At 49.2% G+C, this 25,364-nt stretch overlaps 1 protein-coding gene across 4 annotated transcripts in view; it reads left to right on the forward strand.

Moving 5' to 3' along the window:
• The window catches only part of nin (ninein (GSK3B interacting protein)), a 103,305-nt gene that overhangs the window by 24,940 nt on the left and 53,001 nt on the right, over positions 1-25,364 (forward strand). For all 4 annotated transcript variants that reach the window (XM_031829293.1, XM_031829296.1, XM_031829295.1 and 1 more), the window contains exons 2-4: positions 3,948-4,157; positions 14,588-14,693; positions 18,902-19,062. In XM_031829293.1, coding sequence (XP_031685153.1) covers positions 3,969-4,157; positions 14,588-14,693; positions 18,902-19,062 — 456 coding nt within the window. In that variant the 5' untranslated portion in view covers positions 3,948-3,968. The remainder of the gene's footprint in view (positions 1-3,947; positions 4,158-14,587; positions 14,694-18,901; positions 19,063-25,364) is intronic.

Here is a 25,364-nt window from a genome sequence, read left to right on the forward strand (position 1 = left end):
GATGTTTCCACCCTCATCGTAAGTGTCTCGCTGTAAACTGGTATTGGAATGTGAACTCGTTATTCTCTTGGCTTTAGGGTGAATATATATATATATATATATATATATACAGTACCTGTCAAAAGTTTAGACACCTACTCATTCAAGGGTGTTTTTCTTTATTTTTTACTATTTTCTACATTGTAGAATAATAGTGAAGACATCAAAACTATGAAATAAAGTGGTAAACAAATCTAAATATATTAATATTTGAGATTCTTCAAAGTAGCCACCCTTTGCCTTGATTCCATATCTGTTATTTCATAGTTTTGATGTCTTCACTATCATTCTATCATGTTTGTTTTTTTGGTACTCTGTGTGTATATATATATATATTCCACAGGTGCTCTGGACAATCATAGTAGCTACCTGTGTCTCCAGGGCAGGGTGCTGTGCTGATTGTCCCTATCTCTGTCTACAGGGCAGGGTGCTGTTCTATGAAATAACTACACTAACCCTGTCTCTGCCTGTGTGTCTCTAAGGCAGGGTGCTGTCTGTCCTAATCCTGTCTCTGCCTGTGTGTCCCTAAGGCAGGGTGCTGTCTGTCCTAATCCTGTCTCTGCCTGTGTGTCCCTAAGGCAGGGTGCTGTCTGTCCTAATCCTGTCTCTGCCTGTGTGTCCCTAAGGCAGGGTGCTGTCTGTCCTAATCATGTCTCTGCCTGTGTGTCCCTAAGGCAGGGTGCTGTCTGTCCTAATCCTGTCTCTGCCTGTGTGTCCCTAAGGCAGGGTGCTGTCTGTCCTAATCCTGTCTCTGCCTGTGTGTCCCTAAGGCAGGGTGCTGTCTGTCCTAATCCTGTCTCTGCCTGTGTGTCCCTAAGGCAGGGTGCTGTCTGTCCTAATCCTGTCTCTGCCTGTGTGTTCCTAAGGCAGGGTGCTGTCTGTCCTAACCCTGTCTCTGCCTGTGTGTCCCTAAGGCAGGGTGCTGTCTGTCCTAACCCTGTCTCTGCCTGTGTGTCCCTAAGGCAGGGTGCTGTCTGTCCTAATCCTGTCTCTGCCTGTGTGTCCCTAAGGCAGGGTGCTGTCTGTCCTAACCCTGTCTCTGCCTGTGTCCCTAAGGCAGGGTGCTGTCTGTCCTAACCCTGTCTCTGCCTGTGTGTCCCTAAGGCAGGGTGCTGTCTGTCCTAACCCTGTCTCTGCCTGTGTGTCCCTAAGGCAGGGTGCTGTCTGTCCTAATCCTGTCTCTGCCTGTGTGTTCCTAAGGCAGGGTGCTGTCTGTCCTAACCCTGTCTCTGCCTGTGTGTCCCTAAGGCAGGGTGCTGTCTGTCCTAATCCTGTCTCTGCCTGTGTGTTCCTAAGGCAGGGTGCTGTCTGTCCTAACCCTGTCGCTGCCTGTGTGTCCCTAAGGCAGGGTGCTGTCTGTCCTAACCCTGTCTCTGCCTGTGTGTCCCTAAGGCAGGGTGCTGTCTGTCCTAATCCTGTCTCTGCCTGTGTGTTCCTAAGGCAGGGTGCTGTCTGTCCTAACCCTGTCTCTGCCTGTGTGTTCCTAAGGCAGGGTGCTGTCTGTCCTAACCCTGTCTCTGCCTGTGTGTCCCTAAGGCAGGGTGCTGTCTGTCCTAATCCTGTCTCTGCCTGTGTGTTCCTAAGGCAGGGTGCTGTCTGTCCTAACCCTGTCGCTGCCTGTGTGTCCCTAAGGCAGGGTGCTGTCTGTCCTAACCCTGTCTCTGCCTGTGTGTCCCTAAGGCAGGGTGCTGTCTGTCCTAATCCTGTCTCTGCCTGTGTGTTCCTAAGGCATGGTGCTGTCTGTCCTAACCCTGTCGCTGCCTGTGTGTCCCTAAGGCAGGGTGCTGTCTGTCCTAACCCTGTCTCTGCCTGTGTGTTCCTAAGGCAGGGTGCTGTCTGTCCTAACCCTGTCTCTGCCTGTGTGTTCCTAAGGCAGGGTGCTGTCTGTCCTAACCCTGTCTCTGCCTGTGTGTTCCTAAGGCAGGGTGCTGTCTGTCCTAACCCTGTCTCTGCCTGTGTGTTCCTAAGGCAGGGTGCTGTCTGTCCTAACCCTGTCTCTGCCTTTGTGTCCCTAAGGCAGGGTGCTGTCTGTCCTAATCCTGTCTCTGCCTGTGTGTTCCTAAGGCAGGGTGCTGTCTGTCCTAATCCTGTCTCTGCCTGTGTGTTCCTAAGGCAGGGTGCTGTCTGTCCTAACCCTGTCTCTGCCTGTGTGTTCCTAAGGCAGGGTGCTGTCTGTCCTAATCCTGTCTCTGCCTGTGTGTTCCTAAGGCAGGGTGCTGTCTGTCCTAACCCTGTCTCTGCCTGTGTGTTCCTAAGGCAGGGTGCTGTCTGTCCTAACCCTGTCTCTGCCTGTGTGTTCCTAAGGCAGGGTGCTGTCTGTCCTAACCCTGTCTCTGCCTTTGTGTCCCTAAGGCAGGGTGCTGTCTGTCCTAATCCTGTCTCTGCCTGTGTGTTCCTAAGGCAGGGTGCTGTCTGTCCTAACCCTGTCTCTGCCTGTGTGTTCCTAAGGCAGGGTGCTATGCTATGGAGTATTTTATTATTTCTCTCTCTATATATATATATATATATATATATATATATATATATATATATATATATATATATATTATATATGTCCTATATATGAGGGAGGGAGAGGGGTAGGAGAGCGAGAGATCTTTATCTCACTCTCTGTGTGTCTCCAGGGCAGGGTGCTGTCCTATAACTGTGCTAACTGTCTCCAGGGCAGGGTGCTGTCCTATAACTGTGCTAACTGTCTCCAGGGCAGGGTGCTGTCCTATAACTGTGCTAACTCTGTCTGTCCAGGGCAGGGTGCTGTCCTATAACTGTGCTAACTCTGTCTGTCAAGGGCAGGGTGCTGTCCTATAACTGTGCTAACTCTGTCTGTTCAGGGCAGGGTGCTGTCCTATAACTGTGCTAACTCTGTCTGTTCAGGGCAGTGTGCTGTCCTATAACTGTGCTAACTGTCTCCAGGGCAGTGTGCTGTCCTATAACTGTGCTAACTGTCTCCAGGGCAGTGTGCTGTCCTATAACTGTGCTAACTGTCTCCAGGGCAGTGTGCTGTCCTATAACTGTGCTAACTGTCTCCAGGGCAGGGTGCTGTCCTATAACTGTGCTAACTGTCTCCAGGGCAGGGTGCTGTCCTATAACTGTGCTAACTGTCTCCAGGGCAGGGTGCTGTCCTATAACTGTGCTAACTCTGTCTGTTCAGGGCAGTGTGCTGTCCTATAACTGTGCTAACTGTCTCCAGGGCAGTGTGCTGTCCTATAACTGTGCTAACTGTCTCCAGGGCAGTGTGCTGTCCTATAACTGTGCTAACTGTCTCCAGGGCAGTGTGCTGTCCTATAACTGTGCTAACTGTCTCCAGGGCAGTGTGCTGTCCTATAACTGTGCTAACTGTCTCCAGGGCAGGGTGCTGTCCTATAACTGTGCTAACTGTCTCCAGGGCAGGGTGCTGTCCTATAACTGTGCTAACTGTCTCCAGGGCAGGGTGCTGTCCTATAACTGTGCTAACTCTGTCTGTTCAGGGCAGTGTGCTGTCCTATAACTGTGCTAACTGTCTCCAGGGCAGTGTGCTGTCCTATAACTGTGCTAACTGTCTCCAGGGCAGGGTGCTGTCCTATAACTGTGCTAACTGTCTCCAGGGCAGGGTGCTGTCCTATAACTGTGCTAACTGTCTCCAGGGCAGTGTGCTGTCCTATAACTGTGCTAACTGTCTCCATGGCAGGGTGCTGTCCTATAACTGTGCTAACTGTCTCCAGGGCAGTGTGCTGTCCTATAACTGTGCTAACTGTCTCCATGGCAGGGTGCTGTCCTATAACTGTGCTAACTGTCTCCATGGCAGGGTGCTGTCCTATAACTGTGCTAACTCTGTCTGTCCAGGGCAGTGTGCTGTCCTATAACTATGCTAACTCTGTCTGTCCAGGGCAGTGTGCTGTCCTATAACTATGCTAACTCTGTCTGTTCAGGGCAGGGTGCTGTCCTATGGGATGGATGACGGCCAGCAGGATCAGTACGAGGAGCGTCTGAAGGAGGTCTTTGAGAGTTTCGACGCCACCGGCGCCGGGTCGCTGTGCCCCGAGGAGCTATCTGACTTGTGCCAGGCCCTGCACCTGGAGGATTCCACCCCCACACTGCTCCATGCCCTGCTACAGAACCAGGACCCACTCACTGGCAGGGTAAGCCCCTACACCTGGGCCTGTTCATTAAGATTGGAAGAGAACGGACTGAAACAGGGAGAGACTACCAGAACTTGTCTAATAAGAAACACCTGGGGGGTTTTTTTATATAAAAAAAAAATTGCTACGTTTTGCAATGGTTTTGCAACGTGTGCACTAATGAATACGACCCTGCTACAACTATATGGTCAGCTTTAAGTTAGTGTTAATGTTAACTAATGTTAACTCACTGGTGTTGTTAGTTCACTGGCAGTGTAAATCCCCCTCCCCCGGCCACAGCTCAGGATATAGGATACTCTGTCTTCATCTTTTAGCGTAACGCTGTGGTTGAATGAACCAGGGTTGGAGAGTGAGGTAGTGATAGTGTTTACGGCGTCCAATCAAAAACACACACACAAAAAATAATCCTCTTTTAAGAAAACCAATGGTCCAAACCTCATGTCTTCATCATAATCCGTTAATCCAACAGTTTCTACCCTTGTAGGAGGGCCAGAATTAGGGTGATTAAATCAATGGAGGCCATAGGAAAGAAAGTGGACAAAAATCAGGAAAATTGCATCAGCTAGGCTGGATTCTGTGGAAGAATACAGGCTACCTGATAGGCTCACTCGCCCGTTGGCTGGATTCTGTGGAAGAATACAGGCTACCTGATAGGCTCACTCGCCCGTTGGCTGGATTCTGTGGAAGAATACAGGCTACCTGACAGGCTCACTCGCCCGTTGGCTGGATTCTGTGGAAGAATACAGGCTACCTGATAGGCTCACTCGCCCGTTGGCTGGATTCTGTGGAAGAATACAGGCTACCTGATAGGCTCACTCGCCCGTTGGCTGGATTCTGTGGGAGAATACAGGCTACCTGACAGGCTCACTCGCCTGTTGGCTGGATTCTGTGGGAGAATACAGGCTACCTGATAGGCTCACTCGCCCGTTGGCTGGATTCTGTGGGAGAATACAGGCTACCTGACAGGCTCACTCGCCCGTTGGCTGGATTCTGTGGGAGAATACAGGCTACCTGACAGGCTCACTCGCCCGTTGGCTGGATTCTGTGGGAGAATACAGGCTACCTGACAGGCTCACTCGCCCGTTGGCTGGATTCTGTGGGAGAATACAGGCTACCTGACAGGCTCACTCGCCCGTTGGCTGGATTCTGTGGGAGAATACAGGCTACCTGACAGGCTCACTCGCCCGTTGGCTGGATTCTGTGGAAGAATACAGGCTACCTGACAGGCTCACTCGCCCGTTGGCTGGATTCTGTGGAAGAATACTTGCTTGGGCCAAGAAACACGAGGAATGGACACGAGACTGGTGGAAATCTGTCCTTTGGTCTGATGAGTCCTGTGTGACTGTGTGTTTAGTGGGATACAGGCTGTGTGTTTAGTGGGATACAGGCTGTGTGTTTAGTGGGATACAGGCTGTGTGTTTAGTGGGATACAGACTGTGTGTTTAGTGGGATACCGGCTGTGTGTTTAGTGGGATACAGGCTGTGTGTTTAGTGGGATACAGACTCTGTGTTTAGTGGGATACAGGTTTACCGTTCTGGGATCTACTCCTATCCTCAGAGAGCAGCTCTGGTCTGACTCTATAGGGTGGGTGTCTCAGGTACTTGTGGCCAGCCAGTCAGCCAGGGAGCCAGTCAGCCAGGGAGCCAGTCAACCAGGGAGCCAGTCAGCCAGGGAGCCAGTCAACCAGGGAGCCAGTCAGCCAGGGAGCCAGTCAGCCAGGGAACCAGGGCCAGTCTTCTGGTGCTTTGTTAGCCGTCTTGTTTTTGAGAGAAATTAGATCCTTTCATTGGCCTTCTCATCCCAGGTGTCTGTTGTCATAACAACCAGGCTAATCAACATTCACAAGTGAAGTGGGTCTGTTTGAGAGGGTGCTTGATGAGTAAAAATCCCCCCTTGCTTTGTTCGGGCCTGGAATAGGAATGACATTGGTTAAATCTTTTGTTATCGTGTATCCTCCATGTCTGGTCCAATTAAAATATTGCTTCAATTTTATTAATGGTAAAATTCACTCATTCACAGCTGCCCACCACCAAAATCTGGCAGGTAGCCTCTGGGTTGCTTTGTATGGTTGGGTGGATGGATTCCCCTAAAATATGCCCACATTACTCATAACTAGAGGTGTGACAGTTCACCAAACCCAGCTACGTATTGCGGTTTTGAGGTCACAGATCGGTTACGGTACAGCGGGGAAATGAAATGCCAACAGTTACTGGAGTTAATTTTAGATTTATTTGGTAAAAGACGCAAAACTAAAAAGCACCCTATTTGTGTCCCAAGTTCAGCTTCTGTGACAGCATTCACAGTGTTCCCATTGTCTGTTGTGACAGCATTCACAGTGTTCCCATTGTTTGTTGTGACAGCATTCACAGTGTTCCCATTGTCTGTTGTGACAGCATTCACAGTGTTCCCATTGTCTGTTGTGACAGCATTCACAGTGTTCCCATTGTCTGTTGTGACAGCATTCACAGTGTTCCCATTGTCTGTTGTGACAGCATTCACAGTGTTCCTGGCATTGTCTGTTGTGACAGCATTCACAGTGTTCCCATTGTCTGTTGTGACAGCATTCACAGTGTTCCTGGCATTGTCTGTTGTGACAGCATTCACAGTGTTCCCATTGTCTGTTGTGACAGCATTCACAGTGTTCCTGGCATTGTCTGTTGTGACAGCATTCACAGTGTTCCCATTGTCTGTTGTGACAGCATTCACAGTGTTTCTAAATTGCACCTGTAATTTTATTGTGACCTGCTGCTGACTATCAGAGCGTGAGGCAGGCTGTTGCTGAGTGAGTGATAGGGAGGGGGAGGGCAGCAGGTCTGTGTGTGTGTGTGTGTGCGTGTGTGTGTTGACCACAGTCATTGGTGTTGAGAGTTGTATCCTGACCCCCCCCCCCAGTCTTACCAATCATTATTAGAACCAACACAGCAAGGGAGAACAACTGAGAAATAATCGGGACAGTTCTAACAGACTCTGGGACAGTTCTAACAGACTCTGGGACAGTTCTAACAGACTCTGTGACAGTTCTAACAGACTCTGGGACAGTTCTAACAGACTGGGACAGTTCTAACAGACTCTGGGACAGTTCTAACAGACTCTGGGACAGTTCGCACAGACTGGGACAATTCTAACAGACTGGGACAGTTCTAACAGACTCTGTGACAGTTCTAACAGACTCTGCGACAGTTCTAACAGACTGGGACAGTTCTAACAGACTGGGACAGTTCTAACAGACTCTGGGACAGTTCTAACAGACTGGGACAATTCTAACAGACTCTGGGACAGTTCTCACAGACTCTGGGACAGTTCTCACAGACTCTGGGACAGTTCGCACAGAGTCTGGAACAGTTCTAACAGACTCTGGGACAGTTATAACAGACTGGGACAGTTCTAACAGACTTTGGGACAGTTCTCACATACTCTGGGACAGTTATAACAGACTCTGGGACAGTTCGCACAGAGTCTGGAACAGTTCTAACAGACTGGGACAGTTCTCACAGACTCTGGAACAGTTCTAACAGACTGGGACAGTTCTCACAGACTCTGGGACAGTTCGCACAGACTCTGGGACAGTTCTAACAGACTGGGACAGTTATAACAGACTCTGGGACAGTTCGCACAGAGTCTGGAACAGTTCTAACAGACTGGGACAGTTCTCACAGACTCTGGAACAGTTCTAACAGACTGGGACAGTTCTCACAGACTCTGGGACAGTTCGCACAGACTCTGGGACAGTTCTAACAGACTGGGACAGTTCTAACTGACTCTGGGACAGTTCTAACAGACTCTGGGACAGTTCTAACTGACTCTGGGACAGTTCTAACTGACTCTGGGACAGTTCTAACAGACTCTGGGACAGTTCTAACTGACTCTGGGACAGTTCTAACTGACTCTGGGACAGTTCTAACTGACTCTGGGACAGTTCTAACTGACTCTGGGACAGTTCTAACAGACTCTGGGACAGTTCTAACTGACTCTGGGACAGTTCTAACTGACTCTGGGACAGTTCTGGGACGATGGATCCAAAATTCATGCAACTACCGTACATCAAAATCAAACCTTTTAAAAAATGAGGCTGATGTGTCGTGGAAATGTCCTGTATTACCAAATCATGAGAGAGCAAACCACACACAAGTCAGAGTTATCATAAAGTCCCATCTTTAATTATATGAGCTTCGCCATAGCCCTGTGACTCTCAGATCAATTCAGTGTCCAAGACACACCCATCAAACAGACTGGTCAGCCATGTGACAGTCTCATGACAAATAACAGATCTTAGGAACATTACACAAATAACCTTTTACTTGAAAAAAGGAGTATCCTATAGCCAGACAGCATTAGCTATAAATTATCCTTCAGTTTGGTCTCCTAAACCGAATTCTTGTCCCGTTCTTGGTACCACTTAGAACCAAAACATTACCTCATCCAATGGCATATATCAATTGTTAATTCTCGACACTCCCATCAAAAATACAACCCCTCCTGGACAAGCTCACGGAAAGAAGAGTGAGCCTCTAGGTCAAGATAAGGGCAACCTCAGAGGGAACATACAATGGTTCCAGACACTGCCATCCTCCTCTCCCCAATGGGAAAAGTAGGGTGCGACTGGCAAACAGACATTGTGGAGCCAAGAGATAATTGGTTCCCCCTCAATCATCCCTTCACATGGTTTAAAAGATACGTTCACATATGAAGACAAGCCTGACCTCTCCCCTCTCTGGGGCCCAAGCAACTTTCCCCACATAAGCATACTTATGAAAATTGATAAAACATCTTATTTATCAATGTTACCTCAATAATTCTGATTCTGCTACCACAGATGCAACAGATCAGAACAATTTAGCTTAAAATGTTGATGACCTATTATTTATTCACATTATAAGCGCAGAAATGCGATCATAGCAGTAAGCTATGCACTAATGTTCCAAAATGCAATTATTATTATTATTGTTTTAATGTCACCTTTATTTAACCAGGTAGGCCAGTTGAGAACACCTTTATTTAACCAGGTAGGCTAGTTGAGAACACCTTTATTTAACCAGGTAGGCTAGTTGAGAACACCTTTATTTAACCAGGTAGGCTAGTTGAGAACACCTTTATTTAACCAGGTAGGCTAGTTGAGAACACCTTTATTTAACCAGGTAGGCTAGTTGAGAACACCTTTATTTAACCAGGTAGGCTAGTTGAGAACACCTTTATTTAACCAGCTAGGCTAGTTGAGAACACCTTTATTTAACCAGGTAGGCTAGTTGAGAACACCTTTATTTAACCAGCTAGGCTAGTTGAGAACACCTTTATTTAACCAGGTAGGCTAGTTGAGAACACCTTTATTTAACCAGGTAGGCTAGTTGAGAACACCTTTATTTAACCAGCTAGGCTAGTTGAGAACACCTTTATTTAACCAGGTAGGCTAGTTGAGAACACCTTTATTTAACCAGGTAGGCTAGTTGAGAACACCTTTATTTAACCAGGTAGGCTAGTTGAGAACACCTTTATTTAACCAGGTAGGCTAGTTGAGAACACCTTTATTTAACCAGGTAGGCCAGTTGAGAACACCTTTATTTAACCAGGTAGGCCAGTTGAGAACAAGTTCTCGTTTACAACTGCAACCTGGCCAAGATAAAGCAAAGCAGTGCGACACAAACAACAACACAGTGTTACACATGGAATAAACAAAACATACCGTCAATAATACAGTAGAAAAAAGGTCTATATACAGTCTGTGCAAATGAGGTGGAAACACGTGACCTAGATGAAAATATCTGTCCGAAATTTTGAAAGAGGGGAGATCTACAGATGCAACAAGCAACATGGTTTGCTAATATGACCTGCGTTGCGAATGCTGACTGCCTCTGCTCAGATTGTTTGTCAACAGAATCAAGACTTTAGACGTTAATGTTAATTATCCTACAATATTATTGTCAAACATGAGCCTATATTTCTGTAATTAAAGTCTCATGAAAGTTTGACTACATTTTCTGGTGCCGTTTCAGCATCGGTGTGGACATGAGGCTCATTACGCATATAGGCTATATTTAAGTGAATTTCTGACTCAGTTGACCTCCCCATTTATCTATTCCAGTAGTTGGCTACTGTTATTTGCGTTTATACAATGGCTGGGTCTAATCCTGAATGCTGATTGGTTAACACCACATTCCAGCCAGTATCTATTCCAAAAGTTACCACCGGCTAAATCTATGAGGTTAAAATGCCTATTTACTCTGTTCCATCTGACTGTGCTATCCACAGTCTCATCAGCCCAGCCAGGAAAGTTATAAACTTGATCTCCACTATGAAAAAACCCCATCTAGATGCAAAATAGATTTCAATATTATTCTAATGTTGGCCTCTTTTAGAGGCAACTCCATTAGACTATCAAATTATAATAGTAATTGATTAAATAATAGTAGAAAAACTCATGATTGATATCCTCTCTCTCTCTCTCTTTCATCTCCAATCTCTAGAAGGGTAACTGGGACATAAATGTGGAGAAAAAAAATAAGCCAAACTATTGGGCCTTTTCGATATTTATACTCCAGTTGAAAATACGATTATCATCAATGTGACTTGTATTAATACCATTTCACAATAATGTTTTCTGAAGAAAGAAAAACATGTCTTAACCATTCACTATCTAATGACTTCTATAGTTCAGATTAAATCATTTGGTGTGATGAACCAATCACAAAGAACAAGGTGAAGCAATGTTACCAGTTGTATTTAGATTGTCATTATGGAGACACCTATTGGATAAATGTGACTAGTCCTCTCTTTTTGGTCTAGTTTTCAGACCTTGTTGGCGGGTTTTGAGTGGCGATTATGATAACAAAATGTAGCTAAACCTGGCAACCCTGATGGGGAGCAAGCCTGGAGGGAGAGACAGGAACGAACCATACCAAGCCGACTCGTGCTAGTAGACTAACTCGGCTAGGCGAACCGAACGAATTCACTCGCAAACTCCCTTAAAAGAACTCCGCTTGAAAAATGAGAAAAAAACGGCAATAGTACTGTTTGTCCATCTTGAGACGCCGTAGCCAGTATAAACTTCCTCAAAATAGTCTTAGATAACTCAAGAAATCTGTCATTAATTTAGAGGTTTTAGCCGAGAAGATCTTAGTCACACAATTTTACATCTGACTAAGATTTTACATCTGACTAAGATTTTACACCTGACTAAGATATTACATCTGACTAAGATATTACATCTGACTAAGATTTTACACCTAAGATTTTACATCTGACTAAGATTTTACATCTGACTAAGATTTTACACCTAAGATTTTACATCTGACTAAGATTTTACATCTGACTAAGATTTTACAACTGACTAAGATATTACATCTGACTAAGATTTTACATCTGACTAAGATTTTACACCTAAGATTTTACATCTGACTAAGATTTTACAACTGACTAAGATATTACATCTGACTAAGATTTTACATCTGACTAAGATTTTACACCTAAGATTTTACATCTGACTAAGATTTTACACCTAAGATATTACATCTGACTAAGATATTACATCTGACTAAGATTTTACATCTGACTAAGATTTTACACCTAATATTTTACATCTGACTAAGATTTTACACCTAAGATATTACATCTGACTAAGATATTACATCTGACTAAGATTTTACATCTGACTAAGATTTTACATCTGACTAAGATTTTACATCTGACTAAGATGTTTGGTGCAGTAACATTAATATGGGCAGTAGAAGGGCCTTACTGAAGAGCTCAGTGACCTTCAGAGCGGCACAGTCATGCCACCTTACAAACAAGTTCGTCAAATTTCTGCCCTGCTAGAGCTGCCCCCCGGTCAACTGTAAGTGATGTTATTGTTCAGTGGAAATGTCTAGGAGCAACAATGGCTCAGTCGCGAAGTGGTAGGCCACACAAGCTCACAGAATGGGACCACCAAATGCTGAAGCGCGTAGCGCGTAAAAATCATCTGTCCTCGGGTTGCAACACTCACTACCAAGTTTCAAACGGCCTCTGGAAGCAACGTCAGCACAATAACTGTTCATCAGGGAGCTTCATGAAATGGGTTTCCATGGGCGAGCAGCCGCACACAAGCCTAAGATCACCACGCGCAATGCTGAGCGTCGGCTGGAGTGGTGTAAATCGCCGCCATTGGACTCCGGAGCAGTGGAAACGCTTTCTCTGGAGTGATGCATCACGCTTCACCATCTGGCAGTCTGATGGACTAATCTGGGTTTGGCGGGAGAACGCCAGGAGAACGCTACCTGCCCCAATGCATAGTGCCAACTGTAAAGTTTGGTGGATGATGAATAATGGTCTGGGGCTGTTTTTCATGGTTCAGGCTCCTTAGTTCCAGTCAAGGGAAATCTTAATGCTACAGCATACAATGACATTCTAGATTATTCTGTGCGTCCAACTTTGTGGCAACGGTTTGGGGAAGGCCCTTTCCTGTTTCAGCATGACAATGCCCCCATGCACAAAGTGAGGTCAATACAGAAATTATTTGTCGAGATCGGTGTGGAAGAACTTAACTGGCCTGCACAGAGCCCTGACCTCAACCCCATCGACCACCTTTGGGATGAATTAGAACGCGGACTGCAAGCCAGGCCTTATCGCCCAACATCAGTACCCAACCTCACTAATGTTCTTGTGGCTGAATGGAAACAAGTCCCCGCAGCAATGTTCCAAAATCTAGTAGAAAGCCTTCCCAGAAGAGTGGAGGCTGTTATAGCAGCAAAGAGGGGACCAATTCCATATTAATGCCCATGATTTTGGAATGAGATGTTCAACGACCTACCCCTCAACAATAAACATGTCATCTAGGGACACCCCCCTCCTCCACCTCCCTAGATATGTCATCCAGGGACATCCCCCTCCCTCACCTCCCTAGATATGTCATCCAGAGACACCCCTCCCTCACCTCCCTAGACATGTCATCAGGGGACACCCCCCCCTCCTCCACCTCCCTAGACATGTCATCCAGGGACACCCACCTCCTCCTCCATCTCCCTAGACATATCATCCAGGGACACCCCCCTCTCCTCCACCTCCCTAGACATATCGTCCAGGGACACCTCCCGTCCTCCATCTCCCTAGACATATCGTCCAGGGACACCTCCCGTCCTCCATCTCCCTAGACATACCGTCCAGGGAAACCTCCCGTCCTCCATCTCCCTAGACATATCGTCCAGGGACACCTCCCGTCCTCCATCTCCCTAGACATATCGTCCAGGGACACCTCCCGTCCTCCATCTCCCTAGACATATCGTCCAGGGACACCTCCCGTCCTCCACCTCCCTAGACATATCGTCCAGGGACACCCCCCTCTCCTCCAACTCCCTAGACATATCGTCCAGGGACAGCCCCCTCTCCTCCACCTCCCTAGACATATCGTCCAGGGACACCTCCCGTCCTCCATCTCCCTAGACATATCGTCCAGGGACACCCCCCTCTCCTCCACCTCCCTAGACATATCGTCCAGGGACACCCCCCTCTCCTCCATCTCCCTAGACATATCGTCCAGGGACACCCCCCTCTCCTCCACCTCCCTAGACATATCATCCAGGGACACCCCCCTCTCCTCCACCTCCCTAGACATATCGTCCAGGGACACCTCCCGTCCTCCATCTCCCTAGACATATCGTCCAGGGACACCCCCCTCTCCTCCACCTCCCTAGACATATCGTCCAGGGACACCTCCCGTCCTCCATCTCCCTAGACATATCGTCCATGGACACCTCCCGTCCTCCATCTCCCTAGACATATCGTCCAGGGACACCTCCCGTCCTCCATCTCCCTAGACATATCGTCCAGGGACACCTCCCGTCCTCCATCTCCCTAGACATATCGTCCAGGGACACCTCCCGTCCTCCATCTCCCTAGACATATCGTCCAGGGACACCTCCCGTCCTCCATCTCCCTAGACATATCGTCCAGGGACACCTCCCGTCCTCCATCTCCCTAGACATATAGTCCAGGGACACCTCCCGTCCTCCATCTCCCTAGACATATCGTCCAGGGACACCTCCCGTCCTCCATCTCCCTAGACATATCGTCCAGGGACACCTCCCGTCCTCCATCTCCCTAGACATATCGTCCAGGGACAGCTCCCTCTCCTCCATCTCCCTAGACATATCGTCCAGGAGCACCCCCCTCTCCTCCATCTCCCTAGACATATCGTCCAGGGACACCCCCCTCTCCTCCACCTCCCTAGACATATCGTCCAGGGACACCTCCCGTCCTCCATCTCCCTAGACATATCGTCCAGGGACACCTCCCGTCCCCCATCCTGCATTCACAGGATTCAATGCAATTCAATGTTAGGAATTTCATGACCAATATTTTATCATCTCAGTAATATTTTGTCTTTCCCTGTTCATGTTATTGTGGGAGAACATTCAGAAAAACTGTTGTGTCTCATTGCAAAATGTTGTATTTTGTGTTGCAGGTTGGTTTTGACCAGTTCAAGAATGCCCTGATTGTGGTGTTATCAACGAGCATAGTAGCAACACCTGCGCCCAGTCAGGAGACAGCACCTGCTTCTCTATCACCAGGTAAGGAAGGAGTGGAATTGTGAAACACGTCACTGTTCAACAGTATAGCTTCCTCGACTCACAAACCCTCATTGGTCCTTGATCCTCACGTCCTCTGTCTCCCAAGCATGTGACCTCTCTCTCTCTCTCTCTTGACAAGGCCTTAGCTTTTAGGAGAAACCTGCATCGCTCTTGTCAACAGAGCTCGTTGCTTATCATTGAATGTACAGTGGCAATAAAATAGTTATGTGAACCCTTTAGAGTAACCTGGATTTCTGCATAAATTGGTCATAATATGTTATCTGGTCTTCATCTAGGTCCCAACAATAGACCCCCCTGTCGCACTGCCTGGTCTGCTTAAACTAATAACACAAGAACAATTATACGTTTCCATGTGTTTATTGAACACACCGTGTAAACATTCACAGTGCAGGGTGGGAAAAGTATGTGAACCCCTGGTTAAATAACTGGTTGACCCTCCTTTGGCAGCAATAACCTCAACCAAACGTTTTCTGTAGTTGCAGGTCAGACCTGTAACAACAGTCTGGAGGAGATTTGGACCATTCCTCTTTTCAGTTCAGCAATATTCTTGGGATGTCTGGTGTGAACTGCGCTCTTGAGATCGTGCCACAGCATCTCAATCAGGTTGAGGTCAGAACTGACTGGGCCACTCAGGTTGAGGTCAGGACTCTGACTGGGCCACTCAGGTTGAGGTCAGGACTCTGACTGGGCCACTCAGGTTGAGGTCAGGACTCTGACTGGGCCACTCAGGTTGAGGTCAGGACTCTGACTGGGCCACTCAGGTTGAGGTCAGGACTCTGACTGGGCCACTCAGGTTGAGGTCAGAACTGACTGGGCCACTCAGGTTGAGGTCAGGACTCTGACTGGGCCACTCAGGTTGAGGTCAGAACTGACTGGGCCACTCAGGTTGAGGTCAGAACTGACTGGGCCACTCAGGTTGAGGTCAGGACTCTGACTGGGCCACTCAGGTTGAGGTCAGGACTCTGACTGGGCCACTCAGGTTGAGGTCAGGACTCTGACTGGGCCACTCCAGAAGGTCAGGACTCTGACTGGGCTACTCCAGAAGGTCAGGACTCTGACTGGGCCACTCCAGAAGGTCAGGACTCTGACTGGGCCACTCAGGTTGAGGTCAGGACTCTGACTGGGCCACTCCAGAAGGTCAGGACTCTGACTGGGCCACTCAGGTTGAGGTCAGGACTCTGACTGGGCCACTCAGGTTGAGGTCAGGACTCTGACTGGGCCACTCAGGTTGAGGTCAGGACTCTGACTGGGCCACTCCAGAAGGTCAGGACTGACTGGGCCACTCCAGAAGGTCAGGACTCTGACTGGGCCACTCCAGAAGGTCAGGACTCTGACTGGGCCACTCAGGTTGAGGTCAGGACTCTGACTGAGCCACTCCAGAAGGTCGGGACTCTGACTGGGCCTCTCCAGGTCAGGACTCTGACTGGGTCACTCAGGTTGAGGTCAGGACTCTGACTGGGTCACTCAGGTTGAGGTCAGGACTCTGACTGGGTCACTAAGGTTGAGGTCAGGACTCTGACTGGGCCACTCAGGTTGAGGTCAGGACTCTGACTGGGCCACTCAGGTTGAGGTCAGGACTCTGACTGGGCCACTCCAGAAGGTCAGGACTCTGACTGGGCCACTCAGGTTGAGGTCAGGACTGACTGGGCCACTCAGGTTGAGGTCAGAACTGACTGGGCCACTCAGGTTGAGGTCAGGACTCTGACTGGGCCACTCAGGTTGAGGTCAGGACTCTGACTGGGCCACTCAGGTTGAGGTCAGGACTCTGACTGGGCCACTCCAGAAGGTCAGGACTCTGACTGGGCTACTCCAGAAGGTCAGGACTCTGACTGGGCCACTCCAGAAGGTCAGGACTCTGACTGGGCCACTCAGGTTGAGGTCAGGACTCTGACTGGGCCACTCCAGAAGGTCAGGACTCTGACTGGGCCACTCAGGTTGAGGTCAGGACTCTGACTGGGCCACTCAGGTTGAGGTCAGGACTCTGACTGGGCCACTCAGGTTGAGGTCAGGACTCTGACTGGGCCACTCCAGAAGGTCAGGACTGACTGGGCCACTCCAGAAGGTCAGGACTCTGACTGGGCCACTCCAGAAGGTCAGGACTCTGACTGGGCCACTCAGGTTGAGGTCAGGACTCTGACTGAGCCACTCCAGAAGGTCGGGACTCTGACTGGGCCTCTCCAGGTCAGGACTCTGACTGGGTCACTCAGGTTGAGGTCAGGACTCTGACTGGGTCACTCAGGTTGAGGTCAGGACTCTGACTGGGTCACTAAGGTTGAGGTCAGGACTCTGACTGGGCCACTCAGGTTGAGGTCAGGACTCTGACTGGGCCACTCAGGTTGAGGTCAGGACTCTGACTGGGCCACTCCAGAAGGTCAGGACTCTGACTGGGCCACTCAGGTTGAGGTCAGGACTCTGACTGGGCCACTCCAGAAGGCGCATTTTCTTCTGTTGAAGCCATTCTGTTGTTGATTTACTTCGGTGTTTTGGGTAGTTGTCCTGTTGCATCACCTAACTTCTGTTGAGCTTCAATTGGCGCCGCATATAGCCTTACATTCTCCTGCAAAATGTCTTGATAAACCTTGGAATGCATTTTTCCATCAGTGATAGCAAACTGTCCAGGCCCTGAGGCAGCAAAGCAACCCCAAACCAGGATGCTCCCTCCACCATACTTTATAGTTGGGATGAGGTTTTGATGTTGGTGTGTTGTGCCTTTTTTCTCCACACATAGTGTTGTGTTTTCCTCCCAAACAACTCAACTGTAGTTTCATCTGTCCACAGAATATTTTGCCAGTAGCGCTGTGGAACATCCAGGTGCTCTTTGTGAACTTCAGACGTGCAGCAATGTTTTTTTTGGACAGCAGTGTCTTCTTCCGTGGTGCCCTCCAGGCAGTGCGACAGGGGGGAGGGGGGAGGAGGGGGAGGGAGAGACCAGGCAGTGTGACGGGGGAGGAGGAGGGGGGAGGGAGAGACCAGGCAGTGTGACAGGGGGGAGGAGGAGGGGGAGGGAGAGGCCAGGCAGTGTGACAGGGGGGGAGGAGGAGGGGGGGGAGGGAGGGAGAGACCAGGCAGTGTGACAGGGAGGAGGAGGAGGAGGGGGAGGGAGAGACCAGGCAGTGTGACAGGGAGGAGGAGGGGGAGGGAGAGACCAGGCAGTGTGACAGGGAGGAGGAGGAGGGGGGGAGGGGCCAGGCAGTGTGACAGGGAGGGAGGAAGGGGGAGGGAGAGACCAGGAGGGAGGAGAGGGGAGGAGGGTGACTCCAGGAGGGAGGAGAGGGAAGGAGGGAGACTCCAGGAGGGAGGAGAGGGGAGGATGGTGACTCCAGGAGAGAGGAGGGTGACTCCAGGAGGGAGGAGAGGGGAGGAGGGAGACTCCAGGGGGAGGAGAGGGGAGGAGGGTGACTCCAGGAGGAGGGAGACTCCAGGGGGAGAAGGGTGACTCCAGGAGGGAGGAGAGGGGAGGAGGGTGACTCCAGGGGGAGGAGAGGGGAGGAGGGAGACTCCAGGGGGAGGAGAGGGGAGGAGGGTGACTCCAGGAGGGAGGAGAGGGGAGGAGGGTGACTCCAGGAGGGAGGAGAGGGGAGGAGGGTGACTCCAGGAGGAGGAGAGGGGAGGAGGGAGACTCCAGGAGGGAGGAGAGGGGAGGACGGTGACTCCAGGAGGGAGGAGAGGGGAGCAGGGTGACTCCAGGGGGAGGAGAGGGGAGTAGGGTGACTCCAGGGGGAGGAGAGGGGAGGAGGGTGACTCCAGGAGGGAGGAGAGGGGAGGAGGGAGACTCCAGGAGGGAGGAGAGACTGGTGAGGCTGTGAATGAACTTGGGCTTTGGAGTGACGTGGCGTTACGTTGTCAGAAGACAGGGTAGAGAGAGAGGAGGCAGGTAAGACTTATTTAAGAAGGATTACTAAATCGGTGTCGTAGAGTTAGAGAGCGGTCAATCCGTGTTAACTTTTAGGACCAGGTAATCACTCTACCTTAAATATGACTTCAAATCCCTGTCAGTTGAGCTAATGTGTCCTGAGTCACAGTCTGTGTCTGAATGGAAGTGAAAACATTGAAACATTGTTCCTCCTGACAGAACAAAATGTAGGTTTTTAAATGATGAACCTTTGGTAGAAGTAGTGACAGGTTTAGACGTGATTTAATTATGTTTTTTGTATGGACCATTCTCATCAACTTCTCCTTCTCCACAGACTCAACAGTCCAAGCTAAGTTTATGCGGGGTAGTAAACGCTATGGTCGACACTCTACACCAGAGTTCATAGACACCGTCACAGACTTCTCAGAGGTGCTCAGCTCAAACGCTACAGACCCAGAAGATCATGAAGACTCTACTGTGCCCAGGAAACGTGAGGTAAACACCTACCTACTGAGAATGAATGGATGGAGGGAGAGAGGGAGGGAGGGAGGGGTGAATGGATGGATGGATGGATGGGTGAATGGAGGGAGGGAGGGAGGGAGGGATAAATGGAGGGAGGGAGGGAGGGAGGGGTGAATGGATGGATGGATGGGTGAATGGAGGGAGAGAGGGAGGGAGGGGTGAATGGATGGAGGGAGGGAGGGAGGGAGGGGTGAATGGATGGATGGATGGATGAATGGATGGAGGGAGGGAGGGAGGGAGGGAGGGAGGGAGGGAGGGAGGGGTGAATGGATGGATGGATGGAGGGAGGGAGGGAGGGATATACTAAAATTCATCACCTCAGTTTCAACTCTTGCTGTTATTCTTCACATACGGTGTCACCACTTTCTACCAGTACCATCGGTATTGGGCTTCGGTTCTCCTTCTACTGCCAACACACAATGATAAAGACACAGACCCTATTAACTAAATCAACAGTCGATGCAATATTGTTCTGTTCCATGATCTCCTCTCTGCTTTCTACGTGTCGAGCACTTTGACCCTGCATTATAGATACATCAGACAACCTCAGGAGCTGTACCAGGAACTGCCTGTACCACAAGGCTGCTTTGTGGAGACGGGCCTAGACTCAGGGCTACCTGCTGTCCTTGCCTTTCTCGGTCCTTGTCTCTCTCTGTCCTCGTCTCTCTCTCTGTCCTCGTCTCTCTGTCCTCATCTCTCTCTCTCTGTCCTCGTCTCTCTGTTCCCGTCTCTCTGTCCTCGTCTCTCTCTGTGTCCTCCTCTCACTCTGTCCTCGTCTCTCTCTGTCCTCATCTCTCTCTGTCCTCATCTCTCTCTTTCCTTGTCTCTCTCTGTCCTCGTCTCTCTCTCTGTCCTCATCTCTCTGTCCTCATCTCTCTCTCTGTCCTCATCTCTCTGTTCTCGTCTCTCTGTCCTCGTCTCTCTCTGTGTCCTCCTCTCACTCTGTCCTCGTCTCTCTCTCTCTGTACTCATCTTTCTCTGTCCTCATCTCTCTCTTTCCTTGTCTCTCTGTCCTCGTCTCTCTCTCTGTCCTCATCTCTGTCCTCGTCTCTCTGTCCTCGTCTCTCTGTCCTCGTCTCTCTCTGTGTCCTCCTCTCACTCTGTACTCGTCTCTCTCTGTGTCCTCCTCTCAGTCTGTCCTTGTCTCTCTCTTTCTGTCCTCATCTCTCTCTTTCCATGTCTCTGTCCTCGTCTCTCTCTCTGTCCTCGTCTCTCTCTCTCCCTGTCCTCGTATCTCTCTGTGTCCTCGTCTCTCTCTCTGTCCTCCTCTCTCTCTGTGTCCTCCTCTCTCTGTGTCCTCATTTTCTCTCTGTCCTCGTCTCTCTCTGTGTCCTCATTCTCTCTCTGTCCTCGTCTCTCTCTATCCTTGCATGTTGTGTGTTTTCTCAGTAGCCTGGAGTAAGGCTGAAGGTTGAAGGCTGATAGGAGCATGTTGGTGTTATTGTTAGATAATCAGCTTAGTGCCAGATCTTTAAATGAAATGTAGGCACGCACGCACGCACACACACACACACACACACTCCTCTAACACAAAGCCTTCACAAGGTTCCTCTCTGGCTATTCTCAACTATGTCTATCTATTAATTGTCTATTGTCACGTTCTGACCTTTGTTTCCTTTGTTTTGTCTTTATTTAGTATGGTCAGGGCGTGAGTTGGGGGGGGGCAGTCTGTTTGTTTTAGTATGGTCAGGGCGTGAGTTGGGGGGGGGCAGTCTGTTTGTTTTAGTATGGTCAGGGCGTGAGTTGGGGGGAGCAGTCTGTTTGTTTTAGTATGGTCAGGGCGTGAGTTGGGGGGGGGCAGTCTGTTTGTTTTAGTATGGTCAGGGCGTGAGTTGGGGGGGGCAGTCTGTTTGTTTTAGTATGGTCAGGGCGTGAGTTGGGGGGGGGCAGTCTGTTTGTTTTAGTATGGTCAGGGCGTGAGTTGGGGGGGGGCAGTCTGTTTGTTTTAGTATGGTCAGGGCGTGAGTTGGGGGGGGGGCAGTCTGTTTGTTTTAGTATGGTCAGGGTGTGAGTTGGGGGGGGCAGTCTGTTTGTTTTAGTATGGTCAGGGTGTGAGTTGGGGGGGGGGCAGTCTGTTTGTTTTAGTATGGTCAGGGCGTGAGTTGGGGGGGGCAGTCTGTTTGTTTTAGTATGGTCAGGGCGTGAGTTGGGGGGGGTAGTCTGTTTGTTTTAGTATGGTCAGGGCGTGAGTTGGGGTGGGCAGTCTATGTTTTGTGTTTCTATGTTTAGGTTTCTGTTTCGGGCCTAGTATAGTTCTCAATCAGAGGCAGGTGTCGTTAGTTGTCTCTGATTGAGAATCATACTAGGTAGCCTGGGTTTCACTGTTGGTTTGTGGGTGTTTGTTTCCGTGTGTGTGTTTGTCGCCACACGGGACTGTTTCGGTTGTTGGAGATTTCACGTTATCGTTTATTGTTTTTGTTCGAGTGTTCATTTGTCGTTATTAAAAACATTATGTACACTTACCACACTGCATCTTGGTCCGATCCTTACTCCTCTTCAGACGAAGAGCACCTCTTGTTTTGTCATTGCTGATACTTGTAGGTCAACACCTGTCTACAGTAACTGGACATTCGTTGGTCTTTGTTGTTATACAGATTGATTCAGCTATGCAGCTAGCGACTAGAACAAGTTGCAAAAACAAACCACTCAAACTGGACAGTTTTATCTCCATCTCTTCATTCAAAGACTCAATCATGGACACTCTTACTGACAGTGGTGGCTGATTTGCGTGATGTATTGTTGTCTCTACCTTCTTGCCCTTTGTGCTGTTGTCTGTGACCAATAATGTTTGTACCATGTTTTGTGCTGCTACCATGTTGTTATGTGTTGCTACCATGTTGTTGTCATGTTGTGTTGCTACCATGTTGTTGTCATGTTGTGTTGCTACCATGTTGTTGTCATATTGTGTTGCTACCATGTTGTTGTCATGTTGTGTTGCTACCATGTTGTTGTCATGTTGTGTTGTTGTTATGTTGTGTTGCTGCCATGTTGTTGTCATGTTGTGTTGCTACCATGTTGTTGTCATGTTGTGTTGCTACCATGTTGTTGTCATGTTGTGTTGCTGCCATGTTGTGTTGCTACCATGTTGTTGTCATGTTGTGTTGCTACCATGCTGTTGTCATGTTGTGTTGCTACAATGTTGTTGTCATGTTGCTACCATGTTGTTGTCATGTTGTGTTGCTACCATGTTGTTGTCGTGTTGTGTTGCTACCATGTTGTTGTCATGTTGTGTTGCTACCATGCTGTGTTGTTGTCTTAGGTCTCTCTTTATGTAGTGTTGTGGTGCAGCCATGTTATGCTGTGTTAGGTCTCTCTTTATGTAGTGTTGTGTTGCAGCCATGTTATGCTGTGTTAGGTCTCCCTTTATGTAGTGTTGTGTTGCAGCCATGTTATGCTGTGTTAGGTCTCTCTTTATGTTGTGTTGTGTTGCAGCCATGTTATGCTGTGTTAGGTCTCTCTTTATGTAGTGTTGTGTTGTAGCCATGTTATGCTGTGTTAGGTCTCTCTTTATGTAGTGTTGTGTTGCAGCCATGTTATGCTGTGTTAGGTCTCCCTTTATGTAGTGTTGTGTTGCAGCCATGTTATGCTGTGTTAGGTCTCTCTTTATGTAGTGTTGTGTTGCAGCCATGTTATGCTGTGTTAGGTCTCTCTTTATGTAGTGTTGTGTTGCAGCCATGTTATGCTGTGTTAGGTCTCCCTTTATGTAGTGTTGTGTTGCAGCCATGTTATGCTGTGTTAGGTCTCTCTTTATGTAGTGTTGTGTTGTAGCCATGTTATGCTGTGTTAGGTCTCCCTTTATGTAGTGTTGTCTCTCTTTATGTAGTGTTGTCTCTCTTTATGTAGTGTTGTCTCTCTTTATGTAGTGTTGTCTCTCTTTATGTAGTGTTGTCTCTCTTTATGTAGTGTTGTCTCTCTTTATGTAGTGTTGTGGTGTCTCTCTTGTCGTGATGTTTTGTCCTATATTTTTGTTTTTAATCCCAGCCCCGTCCCCCGTCCCCCGTCCCCCCTCCCCGCAGGAGGCCTTTTGTCTTCTGGTAGGCCGTCATTGTAACATAAGAATTTGTTCTTAACTGACTTACCTAGTTAAATTAAGGTTACATTTAAAAAATGTATGTTAGCAATAGCATCAGGACATGATTGACTCTTAATATAATACTGTATGTACACTGATTAGGAACCAGGGTACTTTGAACCTTGCTCTGTGTGCGTGCGTGTGTGTGTGTGCATGCGTGTGCGTGTGTGTGCTCACTATGCTGCCAGTGTTTTGGTGGTCAAGGCAACGACTGTGTTTTATCCCCCTCCACATCTTCATGTTGAGACAGGCCAGGGATTTCAGCTGACAAATAATTAAGGGGTGGGGAGGAGGAGACGACGAGAGGGAGAGAGAGAATCATGGAGGAGGAGGAGAGAGGGAGAGAGAGAATCATGGAGGAGGAGAAGAGAGAGTCATGGAGGATGGTAGAGAGGGAGAGAGAGTCATGGAGGAGGAGGAGAGAGAGTCATGGAGGAGAGTAGAGAGGGAGAGAGAGTCATGGAGGAGAGTAGAGAGGGAGAGTGAGTCATGGAGGAGAGTAGAGAGGGAGAGAGAGTCATGGAGGAGAGTAGAGAGGGAGAGAGAGTCATGGAGGAGAGTAGAGAGGGAGAGAGAGTCATGGAGGAGAGTAGAGAGGGAGAGAGAGTCATGGAGGAGAGTAGAGAGGGAGAAGAGAGAGAGAGTCATGGGAGAGGAGGAGAGACTGAGATGGGGGAGATAGTCATGGGAGAGGAGAGAGAGAGTCATGGGAGAGAAGAGAGAGAGAGTCATGGGAGAGGAGAGAGAGAGTCATGGGAGAGAAGAGAGAGAGAGTCATGGGAGAGGAGAGAGAGAGTCATGGGAGAGGAGAGAGAGAGAGTCATGGGAGAGGAGAGAGAGAGAGTCATGGGAGAGGAGAGAGAGAGTCATGGGAGAGGAGAGAGAGTCATGGGAGAGGAGAGAGAGAGAGTCATGGGAGAGGAGAGAGAGAGAGTCATGGGAGAGGAGAGAGAGAGTCATGGGAGAGGAGAGAGAGAGTCATGGGAGAGGAGAGAGAGAGAGTCATGGGAGAGGAGAGAGAGAGAGTCATGGGAGAGGAGAGAAGAGAGAGTCATGGGAGAGGAGAGAGAGAGTCATGGGAGGAGAGAGAGGCGAGGCGAGAGTCATGGGAGGAGAGAGAGGAGTCATGGGAGAGGAGAGAGAGAGAGAGAGTCATGGGAGAGGAGAGAGAGAGAGTCATGGGAGAGGAGAGAGAGAGAGTCATGGGAGAGGAGAGAGAGAGTCATGGGAGAGGAGAGAGAGAGTCATGGGAGAGGACGAGAGAGAGTCATGGGAGAGGGAGAGAGAGAGAGAGTCATGGGAGAGGAGAGAGAGAGTCATGGGAGAGGAGAGAGAGAGAGTCATGGGAGAGGAGAGAGAGAGAGTCATGGGAGAGGAGAGAGAGAGAGTCATGGGAGAGGAGAGAGAGAGAGTCATGGGAGAGGAGAGAGAGAGAGTCATGGGAGAGGAGGAGAGAGAGAGTCATGGGAGAGGAGAGAGAGAGAGTCATGGGAGAGGAGAGAGAGAGAGTCATGGGAGAGGAGAGAGAGAGTCATGGGAGAGGAGAGAGAGAGAGTCATGGGAGAGGAGAGAGAGAGAGTCATGGGAGAGGAGAGAGAGAGAGAGTCCTGGGAGAGGAGAGAGAGAGAGTCATGGGAGAGGAGAGAGAGAGAGTCATGGGAGAGGAGAGAGAGAGTCATGGAGAGGAGAGAGAGAGTCATGGAGAGGAGAGAGAGAGAGTCATGGGAGAGGAGAGAGAGAGTCATGGGAAGAGGAGAGAGAGAGAGTCATGGGAGAGAGGAGAGAGAGAGTCATGGGAGAGGAGAGAGAGAGTCATGGGAGAGGAGAGAGAGAGAGTCATGGGAGAGGAGAGAGAGAGTCATGGGAGAGGAGAGAGAGAGAGAGTCATGGGAGAGGAGAGAAGAGAGTCATGGGAGAGGAGAGAGAGAGTCATGGGAGAGGAGAGAGAGAGAGAGAGTCATGGGAGAGGAGAGAGAGAGTCATGGGAGGAGGAGAGAGAGAGTCATGGGAGAGGAGAGAGAGAGAGTCATGGGAGAGGAGAGAGAGAGTCATGGGAGAGGAGAGAGAGAGAGTCATGGGAGAGGAGAGAGAGAGAGAGTCATGGGAGAGGAGAGAGGAGAGGTCATGGGAGAGGAGAGAGAGAGAGTCATGGGAGAGGAGAGAGAGAGAGTCATGGGAGAGGAGAGAGAGAGTCATGGGAGAG

The sequence above is a fragment of the Oncorhynchus kisutch genome, linkage group LG7 (genome assembly GCF_002021735.2).
Source record: "Oncorhynchus kisutch isolate 150728-3 linkage group LG7, Okis_V2, whole genome shotgun sequence".
Taxonomy (NCBI): domain Eukaryota; kingdom Metazoa; phylum Chordata; class Actinopteri; order Salmoniformes; family Salmonidae; genus Oncorhynchus; species Oncorhynchus kisutch.